Source organism: Hyla sarda, chromosome 1 (genome assembly GCF_029499605.1).
Source record: "Hyla sarda isolate aHylSar1 chromosome 1, aHylSar1.hap1, whole genome shotgun sequence".
Lineage (NCBI taxonomy): Eukaryota > Metazoa > Chordata > Amphibia > Anura > Hylidae > Hyla > Hyla sarda.
Genome location: NC_079189.1, coordinates 249,132,139 through 249,146,660, shown reverse-complemented (window position 1 = coordinate 249,146,660; position 14,522 = coordinate 249,132,139). Strand labels below are relative to the sequence as shown.

General features: G+C 43.3%; 1 protein-coding gene across 1 annotated transcript in view; it reads left to right on the top strand.

Annotated features, from left to right (window-relative positions):
* The window catches only part of LOC130305051 (beta-1,4-galactosyltransferase 1-like), a 193,409-nt gene extending 180,600 nt beyond the window's left edge, over positions 1-12,809 (top strand). Inside the window, exon 7 of the mRNA XM_056551975.1 lies at positions 11,969-12,809. Coding sequence (XP_056407950.1) covers positions 11,969-12,101 — 133 coding nt within the window. The 3' untranslated portion in view covers positions 12,102-12,809. The remainder of the gene's footprint in view (positions 1-11,968) is intronic.
* Positions 12,810-14,522: the final 1,713 nt, after the last annotated feature.

The following is a 14,522-nucleotide window of genomic DNA, read 5'->3' as shown; positions in this document are numbered from 1 at the left end:
GGGTGCTGAAAATAGGCAAGTTGATTGTGTTATACAATTTGTGTATCTCCTATTGACATTGATGGGAGTTGTGCAAATGGCATAGCGCCACGAGCAATGTTGTTCCAGAGTGACTTCCAGAGTTATGTAAATGGTGTAGTTCCTGGTGGTACACCATTTACACATCTGCCATTAATAGCAATGTGAGTTACGCAGATTGTATAACAGAGCCGCTGTTTTTTTGGCACTCAACCATCTCCTTCGACCACAAACAGACTGGAGATGGGCGAGCAGCCATTACTTTTATTCAGGGCAAAACCTTTTTAATGTAAATTTTTTACACTGTTAACAATGAAAAAATGACACAATTTTTCTATTGAACCCTACTTTTTTAATTTAGCAAAACATTATATTGTACAAAAAAAAAGGCCCATAAAATAGGCTCTGTTATGTCAGCTAACGTTTGCATGAATCAAGTGAATAGAAGAAGCTTTACAATTTAGCTTATCAGACAAAACTGCTTTCTTCTCCTGTTATCAAACTTTTTCCTCTCCATCTCTGTCATCCACTCTGAAAATCAGCTCAAAGTTGTGTTCTGTGTTTACAAATGGGTCATGCAGCTGCAGACAGTGCAGAGAGACAGAGATAGAAAGCAAGGATACAACTATGTAATAGTTCTTTCCCCAGGGCTTTACTCACAGTTTAGACTGCTCACTGCAATTTGTAGCAAACATCATAGACATGAAAGATGTAGAAAAGATAAAGAAAAAACAGGGATATGCGCCCCTAGTGAAGGATGTTTAGGTGAGATGAAGACAGGTTTAATTGTTGCACTCAACGAGTTGGGTTGCGCTGAGAGCACAACACCTATGATAGCCTTAGATAAATATCCCAGGTCCGCAGCCACGGTCCTCTGGAGCACCAACGATGTCCCAGTAGTTACAGATTACAAAGATGGACAGAAAAGGGGCCGCTGATGGCGCTGGTCCTGATGGAAAGAAAGTTCTATAGACTCTTCTCAGTGTCTAAAAGGTGGTTTATTGTTAGCACAGAAAGCAACGCATTTCTGGTCCGAACTGGACCCTTCGTCTGGCAGAGTGCACTCTGCCAGACGAAGGGTCCAGTCCGGATCAACCCAACTCGGTGAGTGAGTGCGAGCCCCGGAGGAGAAGTAATGACGAAGTTGTGTATAATGGGCTTCCTCAGAAGCAGGGAGTTCCCAATGGGAAATTAGCTTACTAAAGGGTGGGAACGTGCGAGTATGGGGATCTACCACATCAGCCCAACAGAAAAGACCACTCCCGAACCATACCAGAAGTCAATCCAGAAGGAAAGTCAGGGTGGTAGAGAAAGGATTGTAAAGGCAAGAAAGAGGAGAGAAGTCCAAAACGCCTAAAACAGTAGGTTCATACATATTTGGAAAATGACATAGGGCCTAGGAGGGGACAGTCAGGTGCGGGGAGCAGAACCGTCCACAAGAGCGAGTTAGGATGAACAGGGGCTAACCAAAACTTTTCCAGCTCCATCCATTTACTGTAGGCATGGTAAGTAGACCAAGTCGCCAGGTGGCGAAGATGAGCCGCCCAGTAGTTTTTAGTCACGTCTGGGACACCAAGCTCCCCACGGATTCTACTGGCCAGCATCATAGGTAGGGAGGCAGTGTCGCCTGGCATCCCAAATAAATCGGAAAATAGCCAACTGGAAGGATTGCAGCACAGTCAGAGGAACCCGCACCGGCAACATCTCAAAAAAGTAGAGTAGCTTAGGGAGGATGGTCATCTTAACCGCTGCAATGCGTCCAAAAAAAGAAATATACGGAGACCACCACTTTTCCATCAAGTCACCCAATGCACGAAAAAGTTGAGGGTAGTTGGCAGAGTATATCGAGGAATAGCGAGGAGAGAGCGACACACCCAGAGGAGGACCATTGAAAAGAGTAATCTGCTTGTAAGAGGGAGATTAATGTGGAAGGAAGGTTAAGAGGCATGGCTTCAGATTTAGAGAGGCTAACTTTGTAGCCAGAGATTAGGCCATAGACATGTAGCAGTTTATATAAGGAAGGCAGGGAAATGAGAGGGTTAGTAAGAGTAAGCAAGATGTCGTCAGGGAAGAGGCAGATCTTGAAGTCTCTACCGTTAAGAGAGACACCAGAGATGTCTGGATCCCCCGAATCAGAGCGGCAAGGAGCTCGATACACAAAACGAAGATCAAGGGGGACAACGGGCATCCATGCCTAGTGCCATTGCATAAAGTAAAGGTGGAGGAAGAAGTATGAGGAAGCTTGAGCGAGGCGGTAGGAGAAGAGTAGAGACCCCTGCAGTGCACTAAGAAAATTGCCAGAGATACCAAATTTATGAAGAGTGGCAAAGAGAAACGGCCAACCTAGCAAAGCCTTCTCCGACCTCTGATTAACTATATCGATAAGGTCAACTACCTTTCTCGTGTTATCACCTCCCTGCTGACACGGGATAAAGCCCACCCGATCCTTATGTATGAGGGAAGGCATAAAACGGCAAAGGCGGTTCGCTAAGAGTTTGCTGAGAGTTGAGAAGAGCGATAGGTCGGTAGCTCGAGCATTCATGGGGTTCTTTGATAGGCTTGGGAATCAGGGTTATCAGAGAGTGAAGTAAGGTCTGAGGGATTCTCTCTCCCCTCAAGAAGGAGTTAAAAAGAGGGACCAACTGAGGGAGAAGAATGGAGGAATAATTTTTATGGTACAAGTAAGTGAAGCCATCATGACCTGGAGAACACCCCGCTGGAAGAGTCTTGAGAACCTCTGAGAGCTCTTCAAGAGTGATCGGAGCATTCAACAACTCTCTGTCAGCCGCCGAAAGAGTAGGGAGGCTACATCTAGAGAGGAAAGAGTCAAGTGTTGCGGCACGCTCTCCAGGGTCTGAGGGGAGTTGAGAGGAAGTGAATAAAGTTTGGAATAGTAGTCAAAGAAAAGTTTAGAGACAGAGTCAGGATGGGGATACAGGGTGCCAGAAGGATCCTTCAGAGCAGAGGGGGCCTGAGAGGCAGCACAATGAGGTGCGAAGGTATTGGTCCAGCATAGTGTGTGCCTTGTTGCCTTTCTCATAAAAATGCTGTTTAACATATAGCAGTTGACGCTCCACCTTGTAGATGGCCAAGTCACTTAACTGGGATTGTGCCGCAACCAGACGCCTCAGCACCAAAAGGGAAGGGGAGGTTGAAAGAAGAGATTCTAAGCGAGCGATCTGAGCCCTAAGTTCCGGGGAGCGAGCCAAGGCATTACGTTTCAAGCGAGAGTCCAAGGCGATACAGTAGCCACGAACCACCGCTTTGTGGGCTTCCCATAAAATCGCCGGAGAAGACACAGAAACTATAAAAAATCTACCTAATGGGTCTACATAGGAGGAAGAGACTTGAAGAGGACAGGACCTAGAAATTAAGATAGCCACCCCCGCCATTTTCCTGTCCGTAGAGGCTGAGAAAACCTGAGGATAGAGATGGTGTAGGAAGTTGAAGGAGCCCGTCCTGTCAAAGTGCGTCTCCTGAAGGTAGACAATGTCAGCCCTCAGAGCTACCAACTCCCTCTGCAGCAGACACCGCTTGGCTGGGGAGTTAAGGCCCTTCGCATTCAAGGAGACGCACTTAGCCATGAGGGGGCAGGTGTGTGTAAAGGTGCAATGCAGCAGTGTACTCACTCAGACCGACATGGGGATCCAGAGGTAACAGGGGAGAAGAGGCAGGCTTAGGTGGCCCCAGCGACAGCAATCCGGACCTGGAAAGAAAGGGAACAAACAAGGAAAACCAACAAGAAGGGAGGTCAGGAGGACATAGGACAAGACAAGGGGAGGAATAATGGATAAGTTGGTACACAAGGAAAGGAACAGTATGGGAATAAAACTGTAAATAAACCAATGGCAAAGGAGCCAGAGGGGAGACCATACAAATGCAAAAAACAAAGCAAGGAAGTAAAACAATAACATTACCGACTTTTTCTTGGCCTCGAGGGGGGAAGTGGAAGTACGCACGAAAGAAGTTCACTCGAGAAAACCTGGATCCCGCCCAGAGGCTAGGCCAAAGTACTGCCCTGCAGCTGTATCCAAAAGGATACCTAATAGGCTATCAAGTAACAGGAGAGGTAAATTTAGAAGATCATGTAATAACAATGAGGAAGATCAATAATCATGTAGTTCCGCAGCTATATAGAGGACCCATCACTAAATTCCCAAGGGACAACTCATGGCGGGTCCGGTCCGGAATCACTGGGACTCGGTGAGGACGGAATCTGGCCAGCCCAGTGGCGTTTCCCTCAGACGGGCTGCCCCACCAGAGGCAGAAGGGGAGGTGGGGGAGTCAGGCCCCAGTCCGTGAGTTGTGGGACCCAGAGATCAAGGATCGCACAAAACTCGAGAAGAATCGCAAAAGACCGCAACACAGCAAAGCGCCCATCACTTCTGGCGTGGAGGGCAAATGGAAAGGACCATCTGTGGTTCACCTGGGCAGTGCGTAGGGTAGAAAGGAGAGGTTGCAGCATCCTCCGTTTGCGTAGGGTAATCCAAGAGAGGTCCCCGAACAGCTGTATAGGAGCCCCATCAAAGTCCAAGTTCCAAGGAGCGTGATTTAGCCATTATCTGCTCCTTCAACTGGAGGTATGCAACACAACAAATTACATCCAGAGGAGGACCATTAGAGGGGCAAGGGTGGAGAGCCCAATGTGACCAGTCTAGCTTAATCCTGTGGGACGAGGGCCTGCCCAAAATCATGTTGAAGAGGGCTTCCAATGGGACATGCAAGTTCTCCACTTGGGTGGCCTCAGGGAGGCCACGAACTCTAATATTATTACGCCAGCCCCTGGAATAAAAGGAGCAGCAGCCCAGTCCAGTGTGGCCATAGGTAGGTGCTCTGGGGAGGAGACGGACTGGGGGCTAGGGTGAGGGCACCCAGGTGGAGAAGGCACCCTAAAGGCAGGGGGTGCTTCTGTGAACAGTCCGGCCCAGGACTGCCTCCCAGTTCCAGGGAGAGTGGAGTCTTGAGGGGGAGGGGAGCACAAGGTGGCAGGAGAACAGAGCAAGCCTGGCTCAGGCAACAACTGAGCAGGGGCACCACTTACCAGCTGCGGGCGGCAGATTAACGTGGGGTGGTCCCTGGTGGCAGCACCGTCTGGGTTTCAGCTGCAGCACTGGAGGAAGGAGATAATGGTGGACGGCAGGCCACGACACCCATGCTGGGGATGTCCGAGGATGGAGCCGGCAGCAAGAGCAGGGGACGGGAGGCACTCGGGTCAGCAGCTGCAGCTCCAGGCAGCGCAGCATAGGAGGAGGTGCGTGCCGCAGCCGCCCCCACAGAGCGGGATCGGAGAGAGAGAGCCGGGCCCGGCAAGGCAGGCGGGGAGCCCGGGGCAGAAGATGGAGCCTGGTGGAGGTACCGGTGATGGTCCCGGAGGGATTTAAGTGGTCCAGGCAGGCAAGCTAATTTAGGGCCTTGTGGCGCGGGAGCTCCCCAGTTAGGCGGCCATCTTCGTCCGCAGAAAGCCACGCCCCTCTAATTGGCACAGATGTTACTACTCCTCATGTACACACTCAGCTTATAACAATTTATCTTGAAAAGCCTTCTAAAATACCAGTTACACTTACAATTACAACTTATCCTTCAAAAACATTAGGTCCTTATATGGTTCTAGTCATTGAAAAGCTATAAAAGGTATAGGCAACCGCTCCACTACTCCTCTGCACAGGTTTTTATAAATCTTCCCAATGGCACTTAGAATTTAAGGCTAGGTTTCCACTAAGTTTTTTTTATGCGATTTATATATATATTTTTTTACAAAAAAATTGGCAGAAAAACTTCCTCTAATTTTTCCCGTGTTTTGGCATTTTTTCTTGCATTTTTTCTGGTGTTTTTGCCCTTGAGTGGAAATTGCATTTTTGGCCCCTTTGGCATGTTTTTTTTTTTTTATTTGTTGAGTACCAAAAAAAAAAAAAAAAAAGGATGCAGTAGGGATGGAAAAAATATATGTAATGAAATTTTAATACATTTTTAAATGGACCAATTTATGTGGGCGGGCAGGGACCTAAAGATTTAGCCGGAAGTGGCAGCCAATCACCGCTCTCAGCAGAAAATATGAATCAGTGACGTGAATTCTATTCATATTACTGGCTGGCCCGAAGTGTAGTGCAGAGATGCGGAGAGCAGGAGAAAGCCACTTCGTATCTCAGGGATGAAGGACGATCGCAGCGAGTGACAGGAGTGACACCCACTGTGATCTGTCCTTAACTGCAGGTACTACAGCTCCCGGCATGAAGCAGAGTATGCTCCATGTTGGGAGCAGTAGTTCCTGCAGTTAAGGAAAGATCACAGCGGCTGTCACTCCTGACACCTGCTGTGATCCTCCTGCATAACGTTTAGTTGCGGCCGGCCACTCTTCTCTGCAGGGGACCAGAGAAGAGCGGCCATGCCGCCGGCTTCTATACATTATAAAGAAGGATTGCAACTTCTGACACCCGGGGCAATCTGTCTATTAGTACAGGTACTACTAATCCCAGCATGGAACAGTCTGTTCTATGCTGGGAGTAGTAGTACTACCTAAGAAATTTAAAAAATAAAGAAAAAGGAAAAAAAAGAAAAAAAAATCACACACTTTATTAAACACATTATTTAAAAACATTACTAATAAAAAGTTTAACTAAATCAATTAAAAAAAATAAATAAATTTTACAGTTAAACGGCCCCTTTTATTGTCGGCTACATTTTTAGTCCCCTGCCCACATAAATTGATCCCTGTTTAAAAATGTATAAAAATGTTGTTATAAAAATGATAAATTTCGTTAACCTCTTCAGGACGCAGGGCGTTTGCATACACCCTGAATCCTGAGTCCTTAAAGGGGTACTCCCGTGGAAAACTTTTTTTTTTACTGGTGCCAGAAAGTTAAACAGATTTGTAAATCACTTCTATACATTTTTTTTAATCCTTCCAGTACTTTTTTGGGTCTGTATACTAAAGAGAAATCCAAAAAAGAAATGCATTTCATCTGATGTCATGATCACAGTGCTCTCTGCTGACCTCTGCTGTCCATTTTAGGAACTGTCCAGAGCAGCATATGTTTGCTATGGGGATTTTCTCCTACTCTGGACAGTTCCTGAAATGGATAGCAGAGGTCAGCAGAGAGCACTGTGGTCATTACATCAGAGGAAAGGAAATGCATTTCTTTTTTGGATTTCTCTTTAGTATACAGCCCCTAAAAAGTACTGGAAGGATTAAGATTTTTTTAATAGAAGTGATTTACAAATCTGTTTAACTTTCTGGCACCAGTTGATTTAAAAAGTTTTCCATGGGAGTACCCCTATAAGGTTGTAGGGCGTATGGGTATGCCTTTGGGAATTCCAGTCCCTGTCGCTAGCTGGTCGGGGACCGGACCAGGATGCCTGCTGAAATCATTGAAATCATCGCCGGAAATCGCTGGTAAATTCAGACCAATAATTTTCAGCAATTCCTGGTCATACGGGTCTCTGGTGACCCAGAAAATAAGAGGCATCGGGGGTGTCCAAGACACCCCCGGTCCCCCTGAAGGGATAGGAGTGCCACCCTTCCTATCCCCGCTATTGGTTGTACTGAAGCGACTGACCAATAGCAGATCGGGGGTGGAGGTGTTAAAGTTCGGTTCCCCCCTTCTTCCCACCCACGGTAATCTGGGCAGAACAGGGGTACTGTAGCATGACCAGGAGGGATACAGTCTCTAAACTGGTCTCTAAACTGTAGCCCTCCAGATGTTGCAAAACTACAACTCCCAGCATGGTGAGACAGCCTTTTGCCAGTTGGGCATGCTGGGATTTGTAGTTTTGCAAGATTTAGAGGGGTACAGTTTGGAGATCACCGTGCAGTGGTCTCTAAACTTTGGCCCTCTAGATCTTGCAAAACTACAACTCAGAGCATGCCCACACAGCAGTTTGCTGTCTGGGCATGCTGGGATTTGTAGTTTTGCAACATCTGGAGGGCCACAGTTTGGAAATCACTGTGCAGTGGTTTCTAAACTGTGGCCCTCTAAATCTTGCAAAACTACAACTCCCAGCATGCACGAACAGCAAAAGGCTGTCTCACCATGCTGGGAGTTGTAGTTGCTGACCTCCAGCTGTTGTATAACTACATCTCCCAGCATGCCCTTCGGCGATCAGTACATGCTTGGAGTTGCACAGCTGGAGGCACACTGGTTGGAACATACTGAGTCAGGTAACAGAACCTAACTGAAGGTTTTCCAACCAGTGTGCCTCCAGCTGTTGCAAAAGTGCAACTGCCAGCATTCACGGTCTACCAGTGCATGTTGGGAGTTGTAGTTTTGCAACAGCTGGAGGTCCCCCCCCATGTGAATATACAGGGTACATTCACATGGTGGGGGGGGGGTTACAGTGAGTTTCCTGCTTCAAGTTTGAGCTGTGGCAAATTTTCTGCTGAGGCGCAAACTCAGAGCGGGAAAAGTTCATCGTAAAACCCGCCAGTGCGAATATACCCTAAAAACACTACACTACCACATAATAAAGGGTAAAACACTACATATACGTCCCTTACACTGTCCCCCCCAATAAAAATTAATAACGTATCGTAAGGAAGTGTATGCAAAACGGAGCCTCCAGCTGTTGCAAAACAGCAACTCCCAGCATTTCCGGACAGCCACTGACTGCCCAGGCATGCTGGGAGTTTAGCAACAGCTGGAGGCACCCTGTTTGGGAATCACTGACGTAGACTACCCCTATGTCCACCCCTATGCAATCCCTAATTTAGTCCTCAAATGCGCATGGCGCTCTCTCACTTCGGAGCCCTGTCGTATTTCAAGGAAACAGTTTAGGGCCACATATGGGGTATTTCCTTACTCAAAAGCAATTGCGTTACAAATTTTGGGGGCTTTTTTTCCTTTTACCCCTTATGAAAAGGAAAAGTTGGGGTCTACACCAGCCTGTTAATGTAAAAAAAAAAAAAAAAAAAATTACACAAACATGCTGGTGTTGCCCAATACTTTTTATTTTCACAAGAGGTAAAAGGAAAAAAAGACCCCCAAAATTTGTAATGCAATTTCTCCTGAGTACAGAAATGCCCCATATGTGGGCGTAAAAAATGCTCTGCGGACGCACAACAAAAAGTGAAAGCGCACCATACATTTGAGGCCTAAATTGGTGATTTGCACAGGGGTGGCTGATTTTACAGCGGTTCTGGCATAAAGGCAAAAAAATTAATACCCACATGTGACCCCATTTTGGAAACTACACCCCTCACGGAACGTAACAAGGGGTATAGTGAGCTTTAACACTCCACAGGTTTTTGACGATTTTTTGTTAAAGTTGGATGGGAAAATGAAGAAAAAAAAATTCTAACTAAAATGCTGGTGTTACCCTAAATTTTTCATTTTAACAAGGGAAAATAGGAAAAAAGCCCCCCCCCCCCAGAATTTGTAACCCCAATTCCCCTGAGTAAGAACATACCCCATTATGTGGATGTAAAGTGCTCTGCTGGCTAACTACAATGCTCAGAAGAGAAGGAGCACCATTGGGCTTTTGGAGAGAAAATTTGTGTGGAATTGAAGGCCACTAGTGTTTACAAAGCCCCCGTAGTGCCAGAACAATGGACCCCCCTACATGTGACCCCATTTTGGAAACTACATCTCTTATGTAATGTAATAAGAGGTACAGTAAGCATTTACGCCCCACAGGTGTCTGACAGGTTTTTGGAACAGTGGTATCGACAAAAATTTACCACTAACATAAAATAGAATATGCCACGAAAAAACTATCTCACAATCAGAAAGAATCAGAAGTAAAAGCATCCCAGATGCTTAAAGTGACAGAGGTCAGATTTGCGAAAAAGGGCTGTGTCCTTAAGGTGAAAATGAGCTGCGTCCTTAAGGGGTTAAATATAAACTTTTTCATTCCTACTGTATCTTTTTTTTGTTTTTTATAATGTTACCCTTAAAAATGTTATTACAAGGGGTATCTCTATCCCTTTTTTGGATTGCTAAAGTCCAAAAAAAGAATAAAAACCACCTGCAAAAATGCCAAGGTTAAAACCTGCATGGCGTTTTTCGTTGTGTTTTTATACTCCCATAGACTTCTATGGGAGGAAAACGCCAAGATTTTCCCCCCAAAAAAACGCCAAAGTCTAAACAAGAGGTCGTTTTTGAAAAACTGTCAAGTAGCCAAAAATAGCTGAAAAACGCCAAAATAATTTGCATTTTGCAGTTCCCTATTGACTTGCAGCTAACATCTGGCCGCAGCATTTTTTTACAAAAGTGGAAGTGAAAAAGTGTAAACCTAGCCTCAGGAAAAATGTACCACTAACATAAAATAGAATATGCCACGAAAAAACTATCTCACAATCAGAAAGAATCAGAAGTAAAAGCATCCCAGATGCTTAAAGTGACAGAGGTCAGATTTGCGAAAAAGGGCTGTGTCCTTAAGGTGAAAATGAGCTGCGTCCTTAAGGGGTTAAATATAAACTTTTTCATTCCTACTGTATCTTTTTTTTGTTTTTTATAATGTTACCCTTAAAAATGTTATTACAAGGGGTATCTCTATCCCTTTTTTGGATTGCTAAAGTCCAAAAAAAGAATAAAAACCACCTGCAAAAATGCCAAGGTTAAAACCTGCATGGCGTTTTTCGTTGTGTTTTTATACTCCCATAGACTTCTATGGGAGGAAAACGCCAAGATTTTCCCCCAAAAAAAACGCCAAAGTCTAAACAAGAGGTCGTTTTTGAAAAACTGTCAAGTAGCCAAAAATAGCTGAAAAACGCCAAAATAATTTGCATTTTGCAGTTCCCTATTGACTTGCAGCTAACATCTGGCCGCAGCATTTTTTTTTACAAAAGTGGAAGTGAAAAAGTGTAAACCTAGCCTCAGGAAGAAACAATGAAATTCTATCTCCCAAAATCTATGTGGCAGGAAGGGGTAAAGTTAGTGGTCCTGGAATGGTAGGTGCACCATATCAAGAAGACAATCAAGAAGAGTTATCTGCAGGGGAGCTGTCAGAGGGGAGAATTGGAAAGGAGATCAGCTGATTAATATTGAAAAATGAAAGACACATCCAAATAAGAGTTTGCCACCTGTTCAAAATGAAATATACAATTATACTATAGAGGAAGTTGTATTTCTTTAAGGAATTCTTTTCAGTCTAACCACAGTGCTCTCTGTTGACACCTCTGTCTATGTCAGAAACTGTCCTGAGTGGGAGGGGTTTACCATAGGGATTTGCTTCTAGTTTAGGATAGGGGTTAAGATGTTAGATCGCGGGGGTCCAACGGCTGAGGACCCCTGCGATCTCCAGGCAGGCAGCTTCAATGTTCGTGACATCACGCTACGCCCCCTCCATTCATATCTATGGGAGGGGGCATGATGGCTAGTACATAGCCAACACACCTACTCCAATAGACGTGAATGGAGGGTGCGTGGTGGCTAGCATCCCCAGTCAACGGGCCCGGAGTGGAGTTTGTTTCCTGCACCAAATGACAGGGGTGCCGCAGCGGAGATCGCGGGGGGTCCTTTAGATAGACGATAAGATGTTTTCAGCGAAATACCCCTTTAAGAAGATACGAAAAACTGATTCTGCTGTATGCTATACAGCAGAATCTGTTTCTTATTGACTTATTTAATAAGAAAAACCTTATTGCAACATATATTTTGTTATTATTGAATACAATAACAAAGCTAACTATGCTGTTATACACAGCAAAACTAAACAAAGTGAAATGGAAACACAAAATACAGTGTGTATTTTGCATATTTTCCTACCTAAGTTTGTAAATTCAGCAGCAAAAAAATGTCAGCAAAATATGCATGTGTGAACTTACCCTTAGTGGTCTTTGAGCTGTGCTCCTCCCCATTATACCCTGCAATAGGCAAATGTATCTGTTTTTCTATAATATGCTTTGAACCATTACATTTATTTGGTTGATTAGTGTGAACACATTTGAACCTGTGCAGAAATGTACTGTATACTTTGCTTTGATTTTACAGTGTCTCTGTTTTTCCCTTTTTTCTAGTTTTCACCTAATAAATGAAGCAGCTAAATTCATGCACATGGATGGACTTAATTCCTTGGAGTATGATGTCATCAAACGCATTAGGCACAAACTTTACACTAAAATCACAGTAAATGTTGGATCTCAAGAATAAACCATTTATTTTACATTATTGATGACATAGGTTATGTTTTCTCCTGAATGTTTATCAGCATGCCACATAATCTTGGCTGTGGACTGTTGTGCCAAGCACCAAAACAATCCTGATCTATAGGGTAAAATCCACTGGGTACATTCAAATGTATCATATCTGCTGCCTCTTTGCTGCTGTGGATTTCCTGCTGTTAAATCAAAACAAATAGTTGGACACAGCTTTAACCCCTTAAGGACGAAGCCCATTTTGATCTTAAGGACTGGGCCAATTTTCATTTTTGCGTTTTTGTTTTTTCCTTCTCTTCTTTTAAAATACGTAACTCTTATTTTTTCACTTACAGACCCATATGAGGGCTTGTTTGTTGCGAGACCAATTGTACCAATTGTACTTTGTAATGACATCTTTCATTTTACCATAAGATGTACCATGAAACCAAAAAATTTATATTTGTGGGTGGACATTTTTAAGAAAACTGCAACTTTGCAACTTTTGGGTTGGTTTTTACTGCCCTTTACGGTAAAAAGTATCCATTTCTTTATTTTGTAGGTCAATGTGATTAAAATGATACCCAATTCATATAGTTTTTCTATTTTTGTACTAGTTTAAAAAAAATGCAAACTTTGTCTTAACAAAATTCATATGCATAAAATTTTCATTTTCTGACCCCTATAACTTTTTTCTTTTTCTTTTGCATCGTGATCTGTAGGTTTTATCTGTACCAATTTTGCTTTGATGTGACATTTTGATCGTGTTTTATATTTTTTTCTGATATATGATGTAAATTAAAATCAGTATTTTTGGTGTTTGATATTTTATTATGTTTACACTCTTTACCGCGCAGGATCATAAACATTATGGGGGAGATTTATTAAAACCTGTCCAGAGGAAAAGTTGACCAGTTGCCCATAGCAACCAATCAGATCACTTCTTTCATTTTTGACAAGGCCTCCGCAAAATGAAAGAAGCAATCTGATTGGTTGCTATGGGCAACTCAGCAACTTTTCCTCTGGACAGGTTTTGATAAATCTTCCCCTATATTTTAATAGTTTAGACATTTACACACGCGGAGATACCAAACTTTTAATGAAAACTTTATCAAGGATCACTTGATAAAGTTTTATCACAAAACGTACATCGGGTTGGCTGGACCAGTGATCTGATGGGTAAGAAACATGCCCTCTATTGAGGGTGTATCTATGTGGGGTAGAACTATAGAAGGTACCCGTAGCCACAAGAGGTGGTAGGGAGGGCTGAAGTGCTTTTTTACATTGGTAACAAAAACAGTGCCTGTTAGTATTTGGTGTATTGTTTTGTTGTTTCCCCTAGTACCCATGCACTCTTGGTTGCTTCCCAATTAGTATGACACTGTTCATTTTATTAGATATATCACATGGCAGCATTATTTGTGACATCATCTGAATACCAGCATATGATAATTTTTGTGTTTTCTTTGAGATTTTATTTAGTAATTTAATAAAACAATATTTATAATGTCTGCAATTGAAAACAATATGGGACAATAATTTTCTTTGTCCTAAACATTACAAAATTTTTCAAGGAGGTAATGGCTTCAGACATAAACTGTGGAAGATATTAGATGTGGTATAGGACTCTTTGAAGACCTGCAACAAATTCAGGAACAAAATACTGTATTTTCATATGTTTTGTATACCTCAAATAGTAACCTATCTGCACCAATTACAGAATTACCTCTAAGACTTTGCTTTTTTCCCCCCCTTTGGCAGTTTTCCTGCAGGTGTTTCTTTTAGAATTTAGTTGGGTACCAAAAAAAAAAAAATATGATGCAGTACAGATGCCCTTTGGCAGTTTTCCTGCAAGCGTTTCTTTTAGAATTTTGTTGGGTACCAAAAAAAAAATATGATGCAGTAGAAATGGAAAAAATTGTAGGCAATGAAATTTATATTTTTATTAGGACAAAATTTTTATAAATTTTCAATCAGGGACCAATTTATGTAACTGGGCAGGGACATAAAATGTAGCTGACAATATAAAAAATGTATAAAGGGGCCATGCAATTGTAAAAATAATACCTATATATTTTTTAGTTAATTTTGTGAAACTTTAATCATAATGTATTTTCATAATGTGCTTTATAAAGTGTGTTTTATTTTTACAACTTTATAACTTTCTTCTCTATATTTTCGACATTATTTAGGTACTACTACTACTCCCAGCTTGGAACAGACTGCTTCATGCTGGGAGCTTTAGTACCTGCACTAAGAGACAGATTGCCCTGGGTGTCACTCCTGATCCCCGTTGCGATCGTACTTTTTATTGCTGAGATGCGGAGTGATTCTCTGCTGCGCTCCGCATCTTTGTTCTGTACTCCAGGCCAGCCAGTGATGTGAATAGAAATTCACATCACTGATTCATATTTGCTGCTCGGATCAGTGGTTGGCC